Here is a 23,412-nt window from a genome sequence, read left to right on the forward strand (position 1 = left end):
TGGAAGTAACGGTAATGGTAGCAAAAGTAATATTTTTTGGGTTTTGTAGTGATTGTAACAGTAGCAACAGAAAAGTAAAATAAGCGGAGAACAATATGTGAAAAACTCGTAGGCATTGGATCGGTGATGGAGAATTATGCCGGATGCGGTTCATCATGTAACAATCATAACATAGGGTGACACAGAACTAGCTCCAATTCATCAATGTAATGTAGGCATGTATTCCGAATATAGTCATACATGCTTATGGAAAAGAACTTGCATGACATCTTTTGTCCTACCCTCCCGTGGCTGCGGGGTCCTAACGGAAACTAAGGGATATTAAGGCCTCCTTTTAATAGAGTACCGGACCAAAGCATTAACACATAGTGAATACATGAACTCCTCAAACTACGGTCATCACCGGGAGTGGTCCGGATTATTGTCACTTCGGGGTTGCCGGATCATAACACATAGTAGGTGACTATAGACTTGCAAGATAGGATCAAGAACTCACATATATTCATGAAAACATAATAGGTTCAGATCTGAAATCATGGCACTCGGGCCCTAGTGACAAGCATTAAGCATAGCAAAGTCATAGCAACATCAATCTCAGAACATAGTGGATACTAGGGATCAAACCCTAACAAAACAAACTCGATTACATGATAAATCTCATCCAACCCATCACCGTCCAGCAAGCCTACAATGGAATTACTCACGCACGGCGGTGAGCATCATGAAATTGGTGATGGAGGATGGTTGATGATGACGACGGCGACGAATTCCCCTTTCCGGAGCCCCAAACGGACTCCAGATCAGCCCTCCCGAGAGAGTTTAGGGCTTGGTGGCGGCTCCATATCGTAAAACGTGATGAATCTTTCTCTCTGATTTTTTTCTCCTCGAACACGAATATATGGAGTTGGAGTTGAGGTCGGTGGAGCTTCAGGGGGCCCACGAGGCAGGGGGCGCGCCCCCCACCCTCGTGGAAAGGGTGTGGGCCCCCTGGCCTTGATTCTTTCGCCAGTACTTTTTATTATTTCCAAAAATAATCTCCGTGAAATTTCAGGTCATTCCGAGAACTTTTGTTTCTGCACAAAGATAACACCATGGCAATTCTGCTGAAAACAGCGTCAGTCCGGGTTAGTTCCATCCAAATCATGCAAGTTAGAGTCCAAAACAAGGGCAAAAGTGTTTGGAAAAGTAGATACGACGGAGACGTATCACCAACCATCAATGTCGAAAAAAAGGCAAGCATTTCAAAGGCGAGGCAGATCACCGGAAGAAGCCCGCCATGCGTACCGGTGATCACGTACTTGCTATGGTCAATGATTTACACGTAATCTTTGGAAAGGGTCCCGGCGGACTAGTTGTTCCGAATGACGCTGAGGGACGCGCACCCATGTGGAAGAAGAAATCTATATTTTGGGACCTACCCTACTGGAAAGACCTAGAGGTCCGCTCTTCAATCGACGTGATGCACGTGACGAAGAACTTTTGCGTGAACCTGCTAGGCTTCTTGGGCGTGCACTACTAGGGAAAACCTTATACACCGAATCTTAGCAGCAGCATGGTTTAAAAACAAACGCTACTGCTACTTAGCAGTAGCGAGCTTCAGGAAACCGCGCTACTAATAGCTCAGTAGCAGTAGCACTCTAGGTGAAACGAGCGCTACTACTATAATTGCCACAGCGTTGCCCCCAGGCTAAATATAGTAGTCGCGCCCTTCTCCTGGACACGCTACTGCTAATGTACTTAGTAGCAGCGTTTGTCTTCAAAACTCGCTACTGCTAAGTATCACCGCAACTAATTAAGTTTAGTCCCATACTGCTAAGCGAACAAGGTGTTTACCACCTTAAATATGTTACTTCTCAAACTATCTCGAGCACTTGGTCTTCATTGAACTATATGTGTAGGATTTATGGCTACAATATGAATCCCCGCCTGTACCTATACAGGTACAGTGAGGATTCATGTTGACTATTTAGATTCTACACAAAAAGGTCAATGATGACCAATGTATATTTTTGATGTTTTTACATTGCTTAGATTTATAGCGTTTTTCCAGGACAAAGCGCTACTGATATTGGGATAAGCAAAAGAAATAACTGCTTCCATTAGCAGTAGCGTTTTTCTCTAAAACGCGCTATAGCTAAATTAGCTATAGCGCGTTTCCTAATTAGCGCTACTGCTAGTTCGACTTAACCACCCGCGGGCTCAAAATTTTGCTAAGTCCCTCCTTTCTCCCCCTGTTCCCCTACTCCTCTGTCGCCGCTGCCCGAGCCCGAGCCTACCCTCACCGCCGCCGCCCGAGGCCGCCCTCAACCTCGCCGCCGCCGCCCGCCGCCGCTCTCGACCTCACCGTCGCCGCCCTCGACCTCACCGCCACCGCCCGCCGCCGCTCTCGACCTCACCGCCGCCGCCCTCGACCTCACCGCCGCCGCCCTCGACCTCACCGCCACCGCCCGAGCCCACCCAGGACCGCCCCCTCCCGATCCCGAGCCCGCCCTCGCCGCCCCTACCTCCGTCGCCGAGCACCTCCCCGCCACCGTCTCTCCCCTCTCTGTAAGGCCCCCACCCCTCCCCCACCCCCTCTCTCTGCTTAGTTAGTAGATATTTTTTAGTAGTAGTAGATGTTAATTTAGGGTTCATAGATAATGATTTTTAGTAGTAGTAGATGTTAATTACTAGGGCAGTATGGTTAATAGTAGATGTTTTTTACTATTGTATAATGTAGTTTTTTTACTGTTTTTAGTAAGTGTTTAAAATAATTAGTAAGTAAATTAATAAACTAGTTGAACTAGTTTAGGTTTAGTTGAACTAGTTTAGTAAGTAAATTAATAAACTAGTTGAACTAGTTGAATTAATAGAACTAATGTATTTTTAGTAAGGAAATTAATATAACTAGTTGAACTACTTTATTTTTAGAAAGAACTAGTTTTTTCTATTTATAGTAAGTTTATATTTAGTAAGAACTAGTTGAATTAATAGAACTAGTTGAACATGTCATATTTGTTGTTATTTTTTTAGTTTAAGCAATTATTCGGGACGTATTAGTGATAACTTATAGGGTTTTTATTTTTGCAGAAATCAGGGAGCCCCTCCATCATCCCCGTCACCGACCCCCTCCGACCTCGAGGTGAGACCAGCCAAATCTCCATGTCAATATGAGTCCTATAACATATGATGTAGATAAAAACATGTATATCTTGTGTTGCTCAAATAGGATATGTAGTTGCCCAAGTGGCCGGGTCATGTTCAGGTTACACCTCCGAGTGGCCTATGTTTTGCCGGAGTGTTGATTAATTTCTGTTCCGGCAAATTTCAGGCGCTCGATATGTCCGTTTTTAGCAAAGGTCATGCCGGAATTTTCCATGAATGTTGGCATGACTTGTGCTAGAATATGTAGGAAATATCGAGTGGCTTGGATTTTCTCGAAAAATAATTAAACGACATTTCGGGTTGACTTTAAGTCTGTCGAGGCCGAAGAATCCCGACTGTTGTCGTGGGGGTCGTTTCTCCTTCTTCTCCTTGTGCTAGACCTTTGTTATGCACTAGGGGAAGGAGGAGTAACGACTATCACCGACGATCGCAAATGTCAGAGAGGAATCAGTGAGGGAGAGTCTCCACCATATATGAGAGGACGAAGAATCCCGACTGTTGTCGTGGGGGTCGCTTCTCCTTCGTTCCCGTGTGGTAGACATTTTGGTGCAATGCACTCGGGAAGGAAAGGAGGAGCGACCATCACCAACGGTTGAATGTATACACCACGTGAGCTGAGAGTTTTCAAGAAAAGACTCGACAGACCGATAGTCAATCCGTGATGAATAATAATGATGTAATTTAGGTTTTTAGTACATATATTTAATTGTACAAGTTTAATCTTTGAATTATGAACGTAGGAAATGTCATACTCGGACGACGAAAGTCTCCCGGGGGAGTGCAGCTGGTGCCACGACGATCGAGGTCTATGCGACAGGTCTCACCTGGACGAAGATCGGCGCTTCAGCATTAAGCTCGAGGAGACCTTCGATGTTGAAACGGTACGCAATGACGACAAGTGTTTTTTTCGTAATTAAGCACGACTTCAACTATTTCAACGTCTAATTTTCATCTTTTACAATTCGACTAGCTTATCCCATGCCATGCAAGACGCTATGTCTTGGAGAGGATGGGTTTTGAAGACCATGAAAATTTTGAAACAAAGAAAATACACCTAAGGACCCATCATGATATGGATTTTGAAGTAAATCTGTACAATTCTCAGAGCGTAACCCATTTTGGTTGCCAAAATTGGGAAGCACTTTGCAAGATGTATGGTTTTTATGAGGATATGATTATCACCATGGATCTTGGTGATCCTGACATCGAGCAAGACAATATGGACATTTGAGTCCTTGTTGATACGCTTCCGATTCTACCGCTATGTGAGTTTCTCAAACATAGTTATTAACTAATTTATATTGTTTATTTCAAAATAGTTGACAGCTTATTTTGATTCTTCAAACAATGTGCGGAAGATGGTAGACAAAACTCACTACACCGATGGCTCCGAATTAACTTATAAGGAGAAAAATCATCTGATCGCATTTTGTACATATCTTGAGAATTACAATACCTATTATCGAATCCTCCAAATTATGGTGAATACGTGCCACTAGTGCACGTATTGAACCACGGTAACTTCTATGGAGATACCCTGGTAAGATTTTTTACTATTACGACATCCGTGCATCTTTTGCATACTTCTAGAACTAGTACATCATTGCTAACTACGAAGTTATTACTATGTTTTTCAATGGAAAACCCCGATGGATTGTGTGCCTCATCTGATGTATCAGAATGGTCGCCTTGATGTTCTGAACATACAGCCAGGTCATCCTACGGATCTCACTTGTGCATATCGGATTTCTAAAACCGGTGAACACATGCTAATCAAAGAATGGAAAAAATGTTTGGACAGTCGTAAGGCGGTTCTTGGAAGCAACATTAAGCGAAAGGCAAGAATTGGAGACATGATAATCGCCATTCTCCATAATGGAGAGTCAGGGGCTATCTTGTTTTATGCTATTTTACCTTAGAGAATATAGTAGGTCCTAAGAGAATGTAGTAGGTCCTATGAGGTACAATATGTTTATTATGTGGTACAATGTGTTAGAGTTGATGATGAAGAGTAGTTGTGATTATGACTAGTGACCAACTTGCTATGTGATGTCTCATTGATGAAAACGATGATCATGAGGAGGTTTTATATGACAATGATGTATTATGATGATAAGTTGTTAATGATATGATAATGATGATGATGATGATGATGATGATGATGATATTTATTATATCGTTGCGTGAAAGAACCGCGGATTAGTTTCAAGTGGATGGTCCACTTGAAACTGGTCCACGGTTCTTTCACCCAGTGATGTAATAACTCATTATGATGTAAAAACAATCTCTAAATTGCTGCTGTATGAAAACTTGTATAGAGGTGTATGAATACAACATGAAATAAAAAAAAATACAGAATAATAGTAGTAGCGCGGGCTGGGAGAAGCGCTACTAGTAATTACCAGTAGCGCTGTTTGGGGAAAGCGCTACTACTAAGTTGGTATAGCAATAGCGTGGGTTAACCCACGCTATTGCTAACCTTTAGCTGTAGCGCCGCACCAGTAGCGCTCCTGCCCGCGCTACTGATAGGCCTAAAACCCGCGCTGCTGCTAGGCTTTTCCCTAGTAGTGGTGTATGGGAAGACAAAAGATACACCTGAGGCACGGGAGGACCTGCAACGTTTGCACGAAAAAGACGGCATGCCTCCAAAGTAATATGAAGGTCCTACTAGCTATGCTCTTACCATAGAAGAGAAGGAAATCTTTTTTGAATGCCTGCTCAGTATGAAGGTCCCGACTGTATTCTCGTCGAATATAAAGGAAATAATAAATATGCTAAAGAAAAAGTTCCAGAACCTAAAGTCTCATGACTGCCACGTGATTATGACGCAACTGCTTCTGGTTGCATTGAGGGGGCTTCTACCAGAAAACGTCCGATTAGCCATTGTGAAGCTATGTGCATTCCTCAATGCAATCTCTCAGAAGGTGATCGATCCAGAAATCATACCAAGGCTAAGGAGTGATGTGGCGCAATGTCTTATCAGTTTCAAGCTGGTGTTCCCACCATCCTTCTTCAATATCATGACGCATGTCCTAGTTCATCTAGTCGACGAGATTGTCATTCTGGGCCCCGTATTTCTACACAATATATTCCCCTTTGAGAGGTTCATGGGGGTCCTAAAGAAATATGTCCGTAACCGCACTAGGCCAGAAGGAAGCATCTCCATGGGCCATCAAACAGAGGATGTCATTGGTTTTAGTGTTGACTTCATTCCTGGCCTTAAGAAGATAGGTCTCCCTATATCGCGGTATGAGGGGAGACTGACTGGAAAAGACATGCTTGGAGGAGACTCAATAATATGCAGTGACGGGCATTCTTGGTCTCAAGCACACTACACAGTTCTATAGAACTCTACCTTGGTGACCCCGTATGTCGATGAACACAAGAACAGTCTACGCTCCAACACCCGGAGCAGTGTGACGACTGGATTACATGTGAACACATCAGGACTTTTAGCAGTTGGTTGGAAACACGTCTCAGAGGTGACAACACTGTTTATGATGAGTTGTACTCGTTGTCCAGGGGACCATCTTCGACGGTATTGACTTACAAACGATACGAGATAAATGGGAATACATTTTACACGATCGCCCAAGATCAAAAGAGCACCAACCAAAACAGCGGTGTCTGCTTTGATGCAGCAACAAGAGGGGAAAGGACACATATTATGGTTACATAGTGGACATATGAGAACCTGACTACGGACATGATTTTAAGGTCCCATTGTTTAAGTGCAAATGGGTAAATCTGTCAGGAGACGGGGTACAGGTAGACCCACAGTACGGAATGACAAAAGTGGATCTGAACAATCTTGGGTACACTGACGAGTCGTTCGTCCTAGCCAATGATGTGGCATAAGTTATCTATGTGAAGGACATGTCTACCAAACCGAGAAAAATAAAAGATAAGGAAGCGAATACATCATACGATGAGCCAAAGCGCCACATAGTTCTTTCAGGAAAAAGGGACATCGTGGGAGTAGAGGGCAAGACAGACATGTCTGAAGATTATGATTCATGAAATTCCATCCTTCAAAGTCAAGGCTGACCCAAGCATCCTGATAAATGATGAAGAGTATCCATGGTTACGGCGCAATAAGCAAAGGACACAAGCGAAGAAATAGTGAAGACTTTCTCTCCACAACTATTATGATGATGCCTTTATCTAGAATATCACTGCAGTTACATGTGAAGAAATGCAATGCCTGTTATAACAGACGAGTTTCCGTATGAAATGAAATGCTTTTCAATTTCAGGGTCATATAGCTTTAAATGGGGCTTCGAATGGTGCATTTTGAACACAGAAAAATATCAGTAAATGCATGAAAAATAACAAATGAAGTCAGAAAGGGTTGAAAATTGATGATGTGGCTTTGAATGGTGCATTTTGAACACGGAAAAAGTCTGGAATTCAAATAAGTTCAAAAAATTAAAATCCCTTTGTAACAGACGAGTTTTCGTATGAAACCCTGATACTTCGAAAAAATTATCCGTTTTGTACACGAAATGCATCCAGTTTTTGTCGTAATCCTCTCTACTCTTTTGCACATGCTATGTGGGTGAAATGATGATGTCATGCCAACTTTAAACCTTTTCAGAGTTCATTTGAAATGCTTTTTAATTTCAGGGCCGTTTAGCTCAACCAAATCAGTAAATGCATGAAAAATAACAAATGAAGTCAGAAAGGGTTGAAAATTGATGAGGTCCCGGTTGAATGGTCCATTTTGAACACACAAAAAGTCTGGAGTTCAAATAAGTTCAAAAAATGTTGAAAGTTTCTATTTCTGTTCAAAACATTAAAAGCAAAAAGAATTTTCTAAGAATTTATGCAACTAAAAGCAAAAGGAATCAACTAAACATCTTTTATAAACCTCTAGTATTTTTGAAACTAAAATTATATAAAATTTATGCAACTAAAATCATATAAGAATTTTTTGTTGAAAACATTAAAAGCAAAAAGAATTTTCATAAAGAATTTTTTTGTTAGAAACTTTAATAGCAAACTAAAATAACAAAATCTGTTTTTCATTAAAATAGATATTTAAAATAACCTAAAATTACCAAATTGAGTATAATGATAAAAAACAATAATATTAAATAGTAGGAAAAAATCATTCAAAAATCAAATTTGAAAACTAATGGCACTAACAGAAAGTTTATAATTTTTGTGACCTAAAAGCAAATAGAATTAAAAAAATAAAGCAAAAAGAAAAGAAAATAAATAATACAAAAAACAAAACAAAAAAACTGGAAAAAAATGCCGCCTACTGGGCCACCATGGCCTGAATACGACTAGAAACCCAACCAGCCAGGTGGGCCAGAATTCAAGCCCGTAGTAGACCCAGTAGGCCCACAGGCACATTGTAACAGATTAGGCCCAAAAGCTTGCAGTTGAGAGGAGCTCGAGAAGGTGGGCGCAGCAGCGCTTATAAACCACTCTCGAGCTCTCTCAACTAGCGAGGTGGGACTAAACTTTTGGCCGCGACGCGGGCAGCACAAAGCCTTTGGTCCCGGTTGGTGACACATAGTACATGGACCACGAAAGAACTCGGCAACGACGATTTTTCCACTAGTGTCTGCAGGTAACCATTGATATTGCTCTAGGCCCTTACTGTTGAAATAGAAACTATCGTGCTTATTGTAGCATGACTTTTTTGTTAGCATAGAGTTGCAAAGATAAACCTGGTATTATGAAAACTGGTAATAACCATATTCTACTATTCTAGCTCGGACGGTTAAGTCTTTCTAGGTAGCTATGTGTTTTGCCTCATGTCATGCCCACATCTCATTGCAAATTCACTAGACCTTCCAGTTGTTAAAGTGAAGACGATCGCCCTCAACTTAATATCTTGTTGCTATGGTTCATAGATGGAATTGCTTAGTCAGCTAACATGTCAAGCGTTCATGTGCGCATTTATCTAGCTTACGCACATTCGTAGGTGTAGGTTGATCCCTGATCGCACTTATATACAGCAAAAGCGATTTGCAAATATGTGAATATGCTACCTTTGCTGACTTTAACCCATAACCAATGGTAAACATGAATGCTAAACAGAATCTGTACCTCGTCATAAGCTATACAGATGAACAAGAAGCGGTACATAGTTCAGTAATGAATCCAAATAACTGAATCAAACGGTCATGTTATACCAAAAAGAATAGTGTGAGTTGTGCAACATAAATATTTCAAACTTAAATGCAAAGATTTTTAATAAGAATACTATATGCTAGTATGACCCATAGCTAATTTTTGAGCTTTGACTGTCTATTTACAAGAAAATCTAAGGTACTTTTAATAAGAGGAAGGTCTAAAATCACAAACTCGTCAGAAAAATTACAACTTGAGACAAACAAACATGCCATGCTAAGCAGCAAAACGCTATCTGCTCTAATCATCATACCAAAATGGAAAGAGGCATAGTAGTATTCCGTCAAACAGAACCAAACGAAGTAGCGAGGCTACAAGGTACTCACGGCGGCTCTATTATGAACTGATCCTTGATTCTTCTGTGTTCAAACAAGTCTTTTCGTCAGTCCAACTCCCATTGAACTGATCCTTGATTTTTCTGTAGACCTATAAGAAAGAACACATATTTATGCATATTTCATCAAGTATATGCTAGAAATATCAACAAGCGGTGTCCATTCATAAAGCAGAAGATAGTTTGATAGATACTAATAGGTTTGTTAACATAGAAGGGCCAGTCTTGATCAGAGAGGCACAACCAGAAGGTTTAGCAGTCTCAAAAAGCAAAGGCGGAGTTCCACAGATCATAGGTAGACATAGGAAATTGTATGGAAAATATTAAGTTGTAACTCTATCTACAGTCGGAGCCGAACCCCCAAGGTCCCCACCCGCTAGTCACCGGAGCAGACGACGGAGGTGGCAGGGACCAACGGTGTTGCCCCAAGGAAGGAGGCAGGTAGTTGTGTTCGCCTCTCCCATTGCCTTGCTCAAGCGGTTAGGAGCGAAGCGGTAGGTCATGCCTGGTTGTTTTGCGTCCCTCCTAATGAACTTCATTTGATCTAGTATATGCAAGTAAAAAGCCCTAGGATCAAACATTTTCCAAGAGAAAAAGGATACTCCATGCTCGATGCAATAAATTAATATTACAAGCACACCAACTGATAATCCCAAAGAAAGTGGAACAAATCGAGCAGCAACAATGATACTTCAGTAGGAGTAGCAAGCTTTCCAATCACGACCACCAAACAAACAAAATAACGAGATAGCACAAAAAAGAGAAGCTTCGGAAGATCTGCAGTCCCACCTGAGCAACAAGCAGGCCTGCCATAGTAGAGCGGTAGTGCCGCCTGAGCAACAAAACCAGCGGTGGAGGGGCACGATGATGTCGCCGAGGCCGAGAAGCGGAACCCCTGCATCTTCTCCTGTCCGCACCAAGCAGGTACGGCGCCACCACCTTGTATAGTGCCTAGTTTGTTCAGAGAAACATGAAGCTAATTTCTGCCATAAAGCTCAAACCGAATAATAGCGGACCTATATAGCTCCCATGCACTTCGAAATATCACAATTTAAGTACTCATTGTTAAATTAATGTCAAAATCAACCCAGCAGAAAATCATGGACAAAATTTTCTTCTAAGTACCAGACTGTGCATCAATCTTAATGCAGAGAAAAATACAAAAATAATATTACAAAATGATCAAGGAAATGCTGAACATAAGTGAATGAGAAACAAGTTTACCACCAAGCACAAAGGTGTACTTTCATAGATATCAGGCTTGCCAACATGTGAAGAGATGCGGTGATAAACAACATTTGCTCCTCTGATGGACATGCTATGTTTAGTGTGGATCTTCTGTTCTGAGAAGGGAATCAACAGGCAATGCCAGTGAACAGGGCTTGGATAGGATCATAGAATTCAGTCTGAGCTATAAAACAAAAAAAGCATCCTTAACAAAGGACATATATGAGTTACAGGTTCCAATTATTAATTAAGACTTTGTCTCCTTGTAGTATGTGTGATACATAGGTATATTGCAACGAATATCACCAAATAAAAAATAGGTTGTACAAGTAAGCAACAAAATTGTTGGATGTTGCCATAAATCCTTCCATTTCTCCTTACATTGACATGTGATGCACATCTTCACACATCAAAAGATTGAAAACACATCACTTGTTTTCACCAATTTCTTGAAACCATTTGAGCGTTGGTAGGTAGATTACTGTCATCCATGAATCAAAAATAGGAAATAAATGACAATCAGAAAACATTATATTTTTTAAATCTACACTGCATAAGGACGGAAGCACATATCAAGCATGTGAACATTTTCCATGTTGCGAACTTTAACATGGAGGAAAGGGAAGTGTAGGACAAGAAAAATGTAGTCTATAGCCAACTATACGAACAACCATAAATCAGCAAATACAACGTGATAGGAAACGAGCTGAATATTTCTAGAAGATATTTATGAGTTTTCAACAGTACAACACTTACATCAGAACTGATCTGCTCTCCAATAGAAAAAGTCAGGTTCAAGTGGCCAAACTTTTTGCGAAACACCAACACCATTTCAGGCTGAATGTTATGTACCTAAACAATATGAGTCGACTCAGCTCCATGTTTTCCTAATAGATCTTTACCCTTTCTTATTAGAACTAACTACTTGTTCTTACAAGATGACCTGTACCTTATCATACTTATCAAATGATCACGTTCTTCTTGACTACAGTTTCTTCCTGTAGGTGACACATCATTGCGCTAAGGAACTCTATGAATGTATCCCTGAGCAAACATTCACTCTCTAAATAAAGAGCTAGCGCCAGTAGGAATTGTAAGACATGATTCTGCACTGACCTTTTAATCGGGATATCCAAGTCTGCAATGCAACGAAGAGTTAAGTTAATAAATTCCTGCAAGAATCACATAGCATCACTACTAAGACCTCAAAACTCATCGACAAAAGCAGCGCAAGAAAGAATGCCACACGATCTCAATCGATTATGGTTTCAGACAAGGTGAGTAAACAGTGCGGTCAGAAGGAACTCTGAATCCAAGCAGACTGTACTGCTGAATCCAAGCAGGCTGGGTACCTGATTTGCAGAGCTGCTCGGAGACCTTGATCAGATCATACCCCACCACCACGCATAGGGTCACATTCTGCTCCCACATGAAAAACCAGAGAGAATAGAGTAAGCAATTATTGCTTGATTATCATCTGAATAAGGGAATCGACAAGAGGAACATAGGAATCTTGCTGGTGTAGTTGTGAACGTGCTTTTGCAGCCCAGATCACTTCACTATTTTAATTAAAAAAGCATTTTCTTCACCAACGCGATGGGTGATGTGCCATGTTTCAATTCATAATCGAGCCTAAATGACCAGCAAACACAACATGTGGGCAGCTAGACACATGAATGAAATAGAACCATCAATAAACCTGGGATGGCCAATGCGTGTGCGGATGAAACGGCAGCCACGGCGTCCGCCTCTGTAATAGCAGCATGGACAGGCGAATAACCTGCAGTAGCAGCAATAAGCGAGAAGTCGGCAGAAAAAAAAATTGTTGCTTCCTCTATCTCCAGTGATGGCTGACCCCCCTACCCCATCCACATCTGACCTTGCATCTTTTTCCCATCTCACCTCGGGTTGTCTGTGGTGGATCTCCTCATCCACACCCGCCGGCGGCCCCTCCATGACTCAAGCACAAGGTGGGCCCCTGGCTATCCCATGGGGAGAAGAGGGGAGGGGCAGACGACCGGTAGCGGAGGAGGAAGAATGTGCGATGGCGACGGCGTGCTCCGTCTGCGTTCCTCCGGTCGATGGGGGAAGCAGAGCCATGGGCGTGCCAGAGCCTGAGGAGGCAAGGAGGTCGTCAGTGGTGGGGATAGCCTGAGGGGAGGGGGAAGGAGTGGGGGGCGCCAGCTATGGGGCAGTGCGCCGGTTGTGGTAGCGGCTATGGGGAGGGCGGCTGCAGACGAGGGAGATGGAGAGAGAAGGATGGGAATTAGAGCATCTCCAACAGCAACCGAACGCGCCGCGCGCTAAAAACTGCTTCCCGCGCCCATCGCCTGATTTGGCGCGGCAAGCAGCGCTGGCTCCAGCAGGCGCGCTAAAATGTAGCGCGCGCTCATTCTACAACATTTTTTAAATTATAATTTTGCATAGATAAAAAACGATACAAAGGTATTTTACATCGGTGCAACTAGATAGATAGTTCGAAAGCATAGATAGATAGAACTACGGTGCAACTAGATAGAAACTACTACGGCATACATAGATAGAAACTACTCCAAGTCGCTACCATCATCACCATCATCATCCTCGTCGGTGTTGCCCGAGGTATCGAGCCATATGTCGTCCCAACGTTCATCGTCTGACGTGAAGATCGACCTCCCACCTGCTTCAACGACATCGCACTGCGCATTCGCCAATGCCTTCCGCCGACGCCGGTCCGCCCGCTCCGCGCGGCGCCTTGCCGTCCTCTCCGCCCAGTAGGCACGCTCGTCGGCGACGTCCTCCGGGTGGCGACGGCGCCACTCCGCCATGGCTCGCTCGTCCTCCTCGGCGATGAGGAGGCGGCGCTGCCGCCGAGCGTGGTCGGTACGGTCCATGTCGGTGATGAGACGCGGCGGAGGGGCGACGCGCTGCGCCTGCTCGCGCGTGAAGACGTCCCAGAAGTTCATCTGCGACCGGGGCCTCTCCAAGCGCCACGCCGCCGCGTCGTACGCGCGGGCCGCCTCGTGCGCGCTCCGGAACGACCTGAGGCCGAGCCGGACGTCGCCGGCCCGGATCTCGGCGGAGTACCAGCCGTTGGGGCGCTCGCGGACGCCGCGGTATCCCAAAGAACCCCGGCGGCGCGGCGGCATGGTGGCGCGAAAAGCGGCGAAGCGGCGAGGTATAGAAGCGGCGAGGTTGCGAGGGGAGGGCGCGTGGCTGTGTTCTGTGCACGTGGCGAGCGCGGGATTTTATAGACGCGCGCGAAGCGGCGCCCCAAATCTACCGCGCCGCGTGCCGCTTTCTCCCGCGCGCGGTAAGTTCCCGCCACCGCTGGAGCGCGCGGAACCAGCCGGCACGTGCTAAAACCAAACTTTACCGCGCGGGCGCGCCTTTTGCCGCGCATGTTGGAGATGCTCTTAGGGAATGAGGAGACGCCATCCACGCCATCTGCCCAATCCACGCCATCGACCGAGTATCTTTTCTGCCCAACCCACGCCATCGACGTGGCATATACGAGGAGGCGCCCTTTGCGCCACTGTTAATGGGTTGTATGCATGCATGCATGCACGTACAGCAGGACCAAAAAGAAAAAAGAAGAAGTTCTCAAAACATACTATAGCATGAGCTTCCTCCACACGTTCTGAACATGGTCCAACCCCACACGCATGGAAATGCCTAGGCCGTTTCTCTATCCGTTCCTTTTCCTGCTAGCAGAGACCTTTGTCCGACCTCTCCCTCCCGCAGAGTCCCTCCTCCCATTTGACATTTTTCGTCCATCATCTTGGGAGCGTCCCTCACGTCCTCTCGCCTGCCATCACCTCCTTCAAGTCCGGCTGACAAAACTCGCGGGCAAGCCTTCCATCTATCCCGTGGATCAACTACAACACGTGCACGTACAGGAGCACGACGGTCCCTGCAGGAGAGCACGGATGCGGGTTCTGATAAGCACTCTCACCTCTCTCACGTCCCTCTGATGTCAAGTGCCCCTCATGTCTTTGTTGTCTCCGGTTGCCGCGGTTTGATACTTGATACTGGGCCCGGTTCAGAAGTGGAGTTGTTTGATGCATTGTTGCCGGCGTGTTGTGTCCTATTGATGCACTTTTCCAAGAAGTCTGCATTTGGTCTCTCTCACCGGGCACGGTCATGTGGCAATTAGAGTACAATCACACGGCAGACGATGTGTTTGCTTGATGCACTCTGCAAAGAAAAGAAGGTTGATACACTTCGCAACAACAAAAAAGGTCATCGGTCTGATAATTTGTTCTACAACTCCAAATTAATGTTGTTCAAATTGCATGTATTAAAGGGTAATGTCACGGTACAGAAGAATATTAAGTTATGCAACAACCTTTGCACCGTTGATCCGTCAAGCCAAACAAATAGGTGGTTACCCCTAACCAGTTCATGTCCCACCCAACCTTGCTTAAACGTGATTGTTGTAGTTGTTTTGCATATGCAATATTTTCACGTGAAGAGGTGCGAGTAAATTGATGTTTCTTACTCATATGTCCTCTTTGGGTAGGTTAAGAAATTACACCGTTGTGAAACAAAATGCAGCGATGGTTGGTCGATAGTGTTCTTTAGACGTGATTGTTGTAATCATCTAACATTTAGAAGTATTATCTCTTGTTGCAAAGCAGACATTTAACAATAATAATATATACTATAAAGAACAACACAAATAGCACACACGTCCTGGACCCGGGTACATATGAACCTGCTTTTTAAAGTGCATATTGAATGCGTTTTAAAATGTCAAAATGTTCGAAACAAAATTTGGTGAAGTTTGGACATTCGAGGAGCGCGGGGTAAAAAGACAAAATCAGGCATGAACAGTAATGTTTTCAAATGTTTCTCATAGACCCGAATTTTATTTTCTTTGGCACGAGCTCCTCTAAATTCTACATGAAGATCACACATTTAAGCATCTTGCATCACAAAAAAGGAATTTTTATTGATTTTTTGTTTTTATTTATCATGATTTTACTATTCACGCCCAGGCTCATGTGAGCCCAGACACCAAAACGCCGCTCCCATCTATCACATACTAGTATGACTTCCTCACTATTTCCACGTGTTCTCAACATGCTCCAAACCTCTCACATGCTTGCAGAGGTACCGATATTTTATCAAAACCAAAATGTTTAGAGGACATACGACCTCGCACGCATGAGTTATGGAAGAATACTCACTATGATTGGTTTTATCGGAAACTAGATTTTTTACTAAACTTTATACAAAAAGCAAAAATTCACAAAGTACCAAAAGGTTCAACAACAAGGAAAAGCAAAGTCTTTTTGGGCCACAACACAAGAAATTAAGCCCCAAAACTGGAAATAGAAGGATACAACCACAATCATGGCCACAGGAAGGGGATCCTAGACACATGACCACTCTATGTAGACCATCCGTCAAGGGGACCCTAGACACATGTCCTATGGTTTATTAGAACATAAAAGTGTGTGTTCCTGCACCCGTGCATCTAAACGAAAGAACGATACAAATATTTAACAAAATACAATGAATAATATATTACTCCCTCTGTAAACTTTTTTTATGAAAGGCACTTTTATTATCTTAAAATGTAGCATCAAGCGGATGCAAAATATTATGAGAACACCCCGGTCTCTGCATAAATAGGATACACACAGCCAAACAACAAATATGGGAGGAGATGCCAAGAACGAGGCGGCTTGGAACGGACTGGCGGCTTCGGCCGAGGCGTTGTTCATCATCTCCTTCCTCTGATCCCCTTTCTCTTAAGATTCCTTTGTATTTCGAAGTTGTAATCAGTGAATGAATGATGAATCAAGAGGAATAGTAGTGTGATCCTAACAGCAAAGCTTCAGCCTTCTTTGGCTTTGCTTTTTGCCGGTGTGATCCTTTGTGTGTGTATGTGTTGGTGCTGGTTGTATGCATCTTAGTTATTCACATGTCGGGTGTTTATTCATTGTGTTTTGTATTTCCTTAATGTTTCACTCTAATTTTTTTCTAGGGAATGCTTTGAGTTAGTAAAAAGGCGCCCTTTATATCGGGAAAAAAAAACGCTGGTTCCAATTTCAGTGGAGATGGAACGTGGATGAAAGCCCTTCTGATCTCTTGTCTTGAAGCGCTAGCATGACCCATACTCTACTCAGCTCTTCCTTTATCTTCTGGATGGATTTTTTTACTTTATTTTAAAAGGCAGGCACCAGTTGTCACGTCTCATCCCATCCATCAGTTAGGTCTGGCATTATTCTGGGAGAGGAGTATGTACGCACGCAGCAATGATACAAGGCATCATATCGTCCCTGATGGCCTGATCCATTCGCTCGCATATGTAGGCATTGACGTGATTGATGAACTTCCGTGGTCCGTCGATGGAGCAAGAGACGTGCACTTTACACGTTGTGACGGGCGGCCAACGCATGCAGACAAGCTTCGACTTGTTGGTGCCACTAGTGCGTGCCTTGCCTTTTTTCTGTTTTGCTAGTGTACATTGTGTACATGTCACACAATCAAGTGCGTTCAGAATGTATGTGTCATTGTGTCTACGTGCCCAACTCCTACTCGATCGCTGGTAGTGAGTGAAGCAGTGATCGGTCTGTCCATCAGCGAGCATAAAAGGTGCACCCACTGAGTTGGTTCTCCAGAAGCAGCGCACACAAACACACCCAAGAAACACCTGAGGGACGGTGCAGCTCTGCTAGCAAGTGCGCGATGGCGCCTCCTCCCCACGAGAACGAGACGAGCAGGTCCGTCGCCATCAGTTCATCCGACATGAACCGGTTCCTTCCTCGGCACCATACCATGAATTAACGTGCTCGGTCCTTCGATTTGGTTTGACTGGATTTCAAACTGCAGGTCGGAGTCGGCACCGGCCACCCCTGTGAAGACGGTGGACGTGCAGACGGCGGCGGCACCGGACGTGGGGGTGACGGCAGTGGACGTGCAGACGGCGGCGGCACCGGCCGTGGGGGTGACGACGGTGGACGTGCAGACGGCGGCAACGCCGGCCGTGGACACGAAGACGGTGGCGACACCGGCGGTGGAAGTGACGACGGTGGACGTGCAGACGGCGGCGAGGGAGCAGCAGGACGGCATGATGTACCTGGACGTGAGGACGGAGGAGGAGATGGGGAAGGGCCACATCGGCGGCTCCCTCAACGTCCCCTACTTCTTCGTCACACCACAAGGCATGCCATGCTAACCAATCTCCTCCCTTATTCATCCTTGACACTGACGCCATCATAGATTCGGCTCTATCCTATTCCTACGCATCAATTAACCTCCGTCTACATGCAAACCATGCATGTATGTGGACGTTTAGCCGTCCATGTGCAACCTTTCGCTAGCCGCTAAAGATGAATGTGTTACTTTAATTATTTGCAAAAAATGAATGGATTAGTTTAATTAGATGAACTGATTTGGTGGGTGGCTGTCTGTGAGCAGGGACCCGGGAGAAGAACCCACGGTTCGTGGAGCAGGTCGCCTCGCTCTTCAGCACAGACCAACACATACTCGTCGTATGTCCTTCCATGTAGCTGTACATACTCCGCCCGTCCCGGAAAGCTCGTCTATTTATCTAGATACAGATGAATTTAAACATATATTGATGTTAAATACATCTGCATCTAGATAAATTTGAGACAAATTTTTCAGGACGGTGGTAATATATTTTGTCTGAATTTCCTTTAGTTGTACTACTATACTACTACTACTAATCATCCATGGATGGATCATGGATGGAGCAGGGGTGTCAGAGCGGCAAGAGGTCCGAGCTTGCCTGCATCGATCTTCTAGCAGCTGTAAGTACAAGTAAAATGAAATTGTTTTGATGATCAATTTATCTTTCCTAGCCGTATAAGAAAAACATAAGGGGTCATATTATGCATGTGATGGATATGGTACGCAGGGATTCATGAATGTGAAGAACGTGGGAGGAGGCTACGCTGCGTGGCTGCACAACGGACTCCCAGTGACAGTAGCAGTCCCCACGCCGCCACCAACACCTGAATCTGCTGCAGCAATCTGAAACAACTACGTACATTAGTAGTACGTAGTACTATCTGCATCTATCAATTCTTCAGCCACCAGTGCTTTGTTGTGCTCTGCCTGTGTAATGCATCTATGAATGTAAGTCCAAGTGAATGGATGGACGGCTGTAATAATAAAACACATCAGTGTGCCTGCCATAGTAAGCGGCTCATGCTAGACAGCAGCATGACTTCTACTCCCTCCGTTCCTAAATACTCCCTCCGTCCCATAATATAAGATGTTTTTTATAATAGTGTAGTATAAAAAAAATCTTACATTATGGGACGGAGAGAGTATATAAGTCTTTGTACAGATTTTATTACGGGCCACATACGAATGTATATAGATGCATTTTAGAGTATAGATTCACTCATTTTGCTCCGTATATACTTCATAGTGGAATCTCTATAAAAACTTATATTTAGAAACGGAGGAGTACTATGCACAAGAATTATGTTCTCATCCGTCGATTTTCTAAACATGGTCCAATCTCACATGCATATATATCAGGTGGTTTCTCAACAACAAAAAGTATGAAAATGCAGGTCATGTAGAAATAATAGCTTCAAATAATCTGGCGCGGTCTTGCATTCGGAAACACATTTGATCTGATGCTGATATTCCGAGGGAACATGGCGTGGATCCGCTCATGTACCACGTCGTTCACGGAAAAAGGGGAGTGCAACATGTTGATTTCCACACTTTTCAGCTTTGGCATGCTCCATATATTGGATATCAGCTGCTTTAGGAATTCCACCAATAAATCTTCTGATCCTTTCATATAATCAATCTCTATCTCTTCAAGTGAATCAAGGATGGTGTTGTCCGCCATGGAACGCATTGGCGATCCATAAATCTGGGGAATAAATAATAATTCTAGTATTAGAGAGGAGTATATATTATTCATGGACAAAACATAACAAGGTTAAGCATATTATCCCAACCTATATGGTACGTATGAGTTTAATGTTTAAACCTGAACACCAATATAGTTACAACACAAACCTAACCTCTACCAGACACCCCCCCCCCCCCCCCCCCTTCTCAAAAAAATCTCTACCAGAACTGAATCGTTGTAGTATAAGTGCTTACGTGAAAATAAATCAGAAAATAAGACAACATAGAAATCATTCCACAAGTGGGAATTTATAATAACAAACCTTTACTTGTATATCTAATCTCAGTTTTTAGTAACTACACTCAGTTCAATTTGAACTGCAAAAATATCTTATATTTTGATACAGAGCTAGTACAATACAATGTACTTTGTGTACCGTACTATCCTTGAAATTGACACAGAAACACCACTCAACCAAATCAGATAGAGCGGGGGTGGTTAAACATGAACGGTTTCAAGAGTTAAGACGGTCACTATAATATGTTTATACAAGAATTAATAAATAAGGTAGTCTTTGTTTCTAAGTAGATTGTGAAATATTCACTCCGTTCTAAAGTACGGGGCATATTATTAGATTTTCCAGAGTCAAATTTTATTACTTTGACCAAGTTTATAGAAAAATATATAGACATTTAGAATACCAAATCAATAGCATTACATGATACTATTTTGTGCAAGGCATGCCAAATGTTCACGTTGAGACGGACATGCAACTCCTCATACAAGCTATAAAAGGCAGTGAACATGACCTGGCGTCAAATGGAGTATCTTCCGGAAGATCAGGCTTTCATTCGCTTGAATTTTCCTAGTTTTAGTATTTCGTTTTGCCCTAGATCTTCTAACAAAGTTGTGGACGCTATTGCGATGCACATGGTGTGAAATTAGGTCACCAGCCATAGGGCCATGTGGTGCTCCTGACTTTGTGTGGAATTAGGTCACCAACCCCAATCCATAGGGTCATGTGCTGCTCCTGACTTTGTGCGGAATTAGGTCACCAGGCACCAGCCCCAGCTAGCATCCCATTCGCCCAGTGATCTTCGTTCTTCCCGTTGTTGCAGTATCACTATTTCAGGAGCTCTTCACTCATTGTGGAACACGGGTTGCAGTCGGACTCCTATATCACTAGTTTTCAAGTACTTATTTGGGGTGTTGGATGTTTGCTCCTGATTTTGTATGAGGTTTGGTGACTGGCGATTCTTGTACACACTTGTTTATGGAACGGATATTTTCAGCAAAAAAACTTGTTTACATGCAACTTAATCGACTTACAATAACAATTTCTCAGTTGCCACCTCAGATAGAGAACTTGAACAAATAAAGGAGCGGCTAGGCATCTATTGCCTGAATTTTTCAGGAGGGTCAATCAATTTCTTCCCCTCTATATCAACCGATGGATCGTTATCTTCTTCATCTGACCGCCGACGATCCAGCCCAGGCAGATCGGCCTGCCTCCACCACCCCGCCCTCCCCATACCACCCTGGTGGCCCACCCCTGGCCACCGCCATAATTTCTCGACAAGCCCCCCGCCCCACCTCCCACCCACCGGCACCCGAACCGTCAACCTTCGAACTCGCCTCCGCCAGCTACAACTCGTTCTTCGATGAGGCCTTGCCTCCTTCTTCCTTTCCAAAGAAATCGACTGATCCAAATTCGAAAATTGGATCAAATTTCGAAATTCTTTTTGACCCGGTTTCCTTTACAACCTGGATCAAATTTCTTTTTGAAATTAGATCAAATTCAGGTGCTCCCCCCCCCCCCCCCCCCCCCCTCCTTCTAAAACTATAATAAAATGAAGAACTTAGTTCCAGCTAAACTGAACAAATAAGTAAACTTAGAAATTTACCGTGGAGGGTATGTATGTGAATGACATACACAGCTTCTTTATATCATTCCCTCTACTGAGGAGACGCAGCACGGTTGGTACAAAGCCATGGTTATTCCCGATTGAGGACACCCACAAGGTTGGGCACTTGGGAAGAGTATTGGTCGCGCTATCCAAGAATTTCTTCCATCCGTCTTCTGGTACCTAACAAATGAACCAATAGCTCAATGAATTAATTGCTAGAAGAATTCGACGACCGGACGACAGAAGCCGATAATAATCAATGCATGCATTCCACTACCAGAAAAACTTCGTTTGCCGACAGCACCCGTCGGCATAAATGCCGCTATGCCGACGGCCCAGGGCAGGCCGTAGGCGTAGAAAAGCCGTCGGCATAAATACATATATGCCGACGGGGCCGTCGGCATATACGAGGCCGTCGGGACCGCTCGAGGTACGCCTACGGGGCCCGTCGGCATAGGAGCGGCCGTCGGCATAGCCCTTGCCGTCAGCGCTGACCGTTTGATGACGTTGAGACTACGCCGACGGGTGGTAACGGCGGCCGTCGGCATACCCGTGCCAGCCGTCGGCATAGACCTGGCCCATACCCCTCTGCCACGTCATCGATCTGTGTGCTATGCCACGTCATCGATCCGTGGGACTGCACCTCCGTGTGTGCACAGATATGCCGACGGCCTAGCCGTCGGCATACATTTTTTTAGTTTTATTTTAAATTTCGCTCTATACTACCTATGGCAAATATATGCCTACGGTGTAGCCGTCGGCATAGGCCCCTCTGCCACGTCATCGATCCGTGCGCCATGCCATGTCATCGATCCGTGGGACTGCACCTCCGTGTGTGCACAGGTATGCCGACGGCCTCGCCGTCGGCATACAATTTTTTTATTTTTACTTTATTTTCTCATTTTTACTTTATTTTAGTTTTTGTTTTTGCATAAGATAATTATGCCTTATCTAAAAAAACATACCCTGATTGTATATCGATTGCCCCCCGTTACGAACGTCGCTATCGCCGTGTCACGGAGGGGGGAAACGGTCGACACGGAGGGAATTCTAGTTGGTGGGGGGATTCGGGGTGTAGCTATGTCACCGAAACATCGCACGGGTCCCGATGCATATGTGAAAGTGTTCAGGCATGCGTAGACGCCCGTCTTGGGGCTCCGCGGTGTGCCCCCTGCACGCAAGGCAGTGCCGCCGTCACTTGGATGGGGGCACACCCCGGAGACGCGTGCCGCCTCTTGGGACATGCCACCACACCACCCCGCATGTATGAGGGCCCGGTGCGACGCTCGGGTGGCATTGCTACCCCCAGGGCCCCCGTCCCGCCTAACCCTGTAGCGTTTGACCACGGGGTCTAGCCCTTTGACTTTGCACGGACGGGCTTTGAGCAGTGGACCTATCCACCCGGTTGTGGTAGGTCAGCCCATAGGAACACTTTGGAGCAACATCCGGGCCAGACCCACGGCAAGATCCCCTCCGTGTAGACCCGACGCGCCCGTTTCCCCCCTCCAGGTGCCGGCGGCGGCGCTGTCCGTGAGGGGGCACACCCCGGAGACGCGTGCCGCCTCTTCGGACATGCCACCACACCACCCCGCATGTATGAGGGCCCGGTGCGACGCTCGGGTGGCATTGCTACCCCCCCCCCCCAGGGCCCCCGTCCCGCCTAACCCTGTAGCGTTTGACCACGGGATCTAGCCCTTTGACTTTGCACGGACGGGCTTTGAGCAGTGGACCTATCCACCCGGTTGTGGTAGGTCAGTCCATAGGAACATTTTGAGCAACATCCGGGCCAGACCCACGGCAAGATCCCCTCCGTGTAGACC

At 44.8% G+C, this 23,412-nt stretch overlaps 2 protein-coding genes across 13 annotated transcripts; one reads left to right on the top strand and one right to left on the bottom strand.

The window, feature by feature from the left end:
* Positions 1-9,311: 9,311 nt before the first annotated feature.
* LOC123169749 (uncharacterized) lies at positions 9,312-13,108 on the bottom strand. 10 transcript variants are annotated; one of them, XR_006484934.1, is made up of 8 exons: positions 12,755-13,108; positions 12,552-12,632; positions 12,205-12,271; positions 11,969-11,990; positions 11,802-11,896; positions 11,609-11,704; positions 10,415-11,333; positions 9,312-9,717 (listed from the first exon to the last, which is right to left on the bottom strand). XR_006484934.1 is itself a non-coding variant. In XM_044587615.1 (7 exons), exons 1-5 carry the CDS (start codon positions 12,806-12,808, stop codon positions 11,291-11,293), a joined length of 267 nt encoding a protein of 88 aa, XP_044443550.1. In that variant the 5' UTR covers positions 12,809-13,108; the 3' UTR covers positions 9,312-9,717; positions 10,415-10,968; positions 11,234-11,290. The 10 variants fall into 10 exon arrangements, 6 of the variants coding, with proteins under 6 accessions (XP_044443550.1, XP_044443549.1, XP_044443551.1 ...); XR_006484936.1 differs by having other exon boundaries at positions 11,969-12,024; XR_006484935.1 differs by having other exon boundaries at positions 10,415-11,704; positions 11,802-11,850; positions 11,969-12,024.
* Positions 13,109-17,357: 4,249 nt separating this feature from the next.
* Positions 17,358-19,005, top strand: LOC123165830 (thiosulfate sulfurtransferase 18). Of its 3 annotated transcripts, none has more exons than XM_044583567.1 (5): positions 17,358-17,565; positions 17,675-18,006; positions 18,263-18,336; positions 18,565-18,618; positions 18,726-19,005. In XM_044583567.1, the coding sequence occupies exons 1-5, from the start codon at positions 17,531-17,533 to the stop codon at positions 18,843-18,845; spliced, it is 615 nt and encodes a 204-aa protein (XP_044439502.1). In that variant the 5' UTR covers positions 17,358-17,530; the 3' UTR covers positions 18,846-19,005. The 3 variants fall into 3 exon arrangements, with proteins under 3 accessions (XP_044439502.1, XP_044439500.1, XP_044439499.1); XM_044583565.1 differs by having other exon boundaries at positions 17,452-17,598; positions 18,263-18,333; XM_044583564.1 differs by having other exon boundaries at positions 17,455-17,598.
* Positions 19,006-23,412: the final 4,407 nt, after the last annotated feature.

This window comes from Triticum aestivum, chromosome 7D (assembly GCF_018294505.1).
Source record: "Triticum aestivum cultivar Chinese Spring chromosome 7D, IWGSC CS RefSeq v2.1, whole genome shotgun sequence".
NCBI classification, from domain to species: Eukaryota; Viridiplantae; Streptophyta; class Magnoliopsida; order Poales; family Poaceae; genus Triticum; species Triticum aestivum.

Excerpts from the sequence above, each read along its gene's own strand:
- LOC123169749 (XM_044587611.1), bottom strand. The coding sequence starts at position 12,808 with ATGGAGGGGCCGCCGGCGGGTGTGGATGAGGAGATCCACCACAGACAA. Across the intron at positions 12,633-12,754 it reads TCCACCACAGACAACCCGAG|GTTATTCGCCTGTCCATGCT; the intron begins GTGAGATGGGAA and ends CTGCTACTGCAG. Across the intron at positions 11,991-12,204 it reads CGAGCAGCTCTGCAAATCAG|ACTTGGATATCCCGATTAAA; the intron begins GTACCCAGCCTG and ends GTTGCATTGCAG.
- LOC123165830 (XM_044583564.1), top strand. The coding sequence starts at position 17,531 with ATGGCGCCTCCTCCCCACGAGAACGAGACGAGCAGGTCCGTCGCCATC. Across the intron at positions 18,007-18,262 it reads CTTCTTCGTCACACCACAAG|GGACCCGGGAGAAGAACCCA; the intron begins GCATGCCATGCT and ends GTCTGTGAGCAG. Across the intron at positions 18,619-18,725 it reads GCATCGATCTTCTAGCAGCT|GGATTCATGAATGTGAAGAA; the intron begins GTAAGTACAAGT and ends TATGGTACGCAG.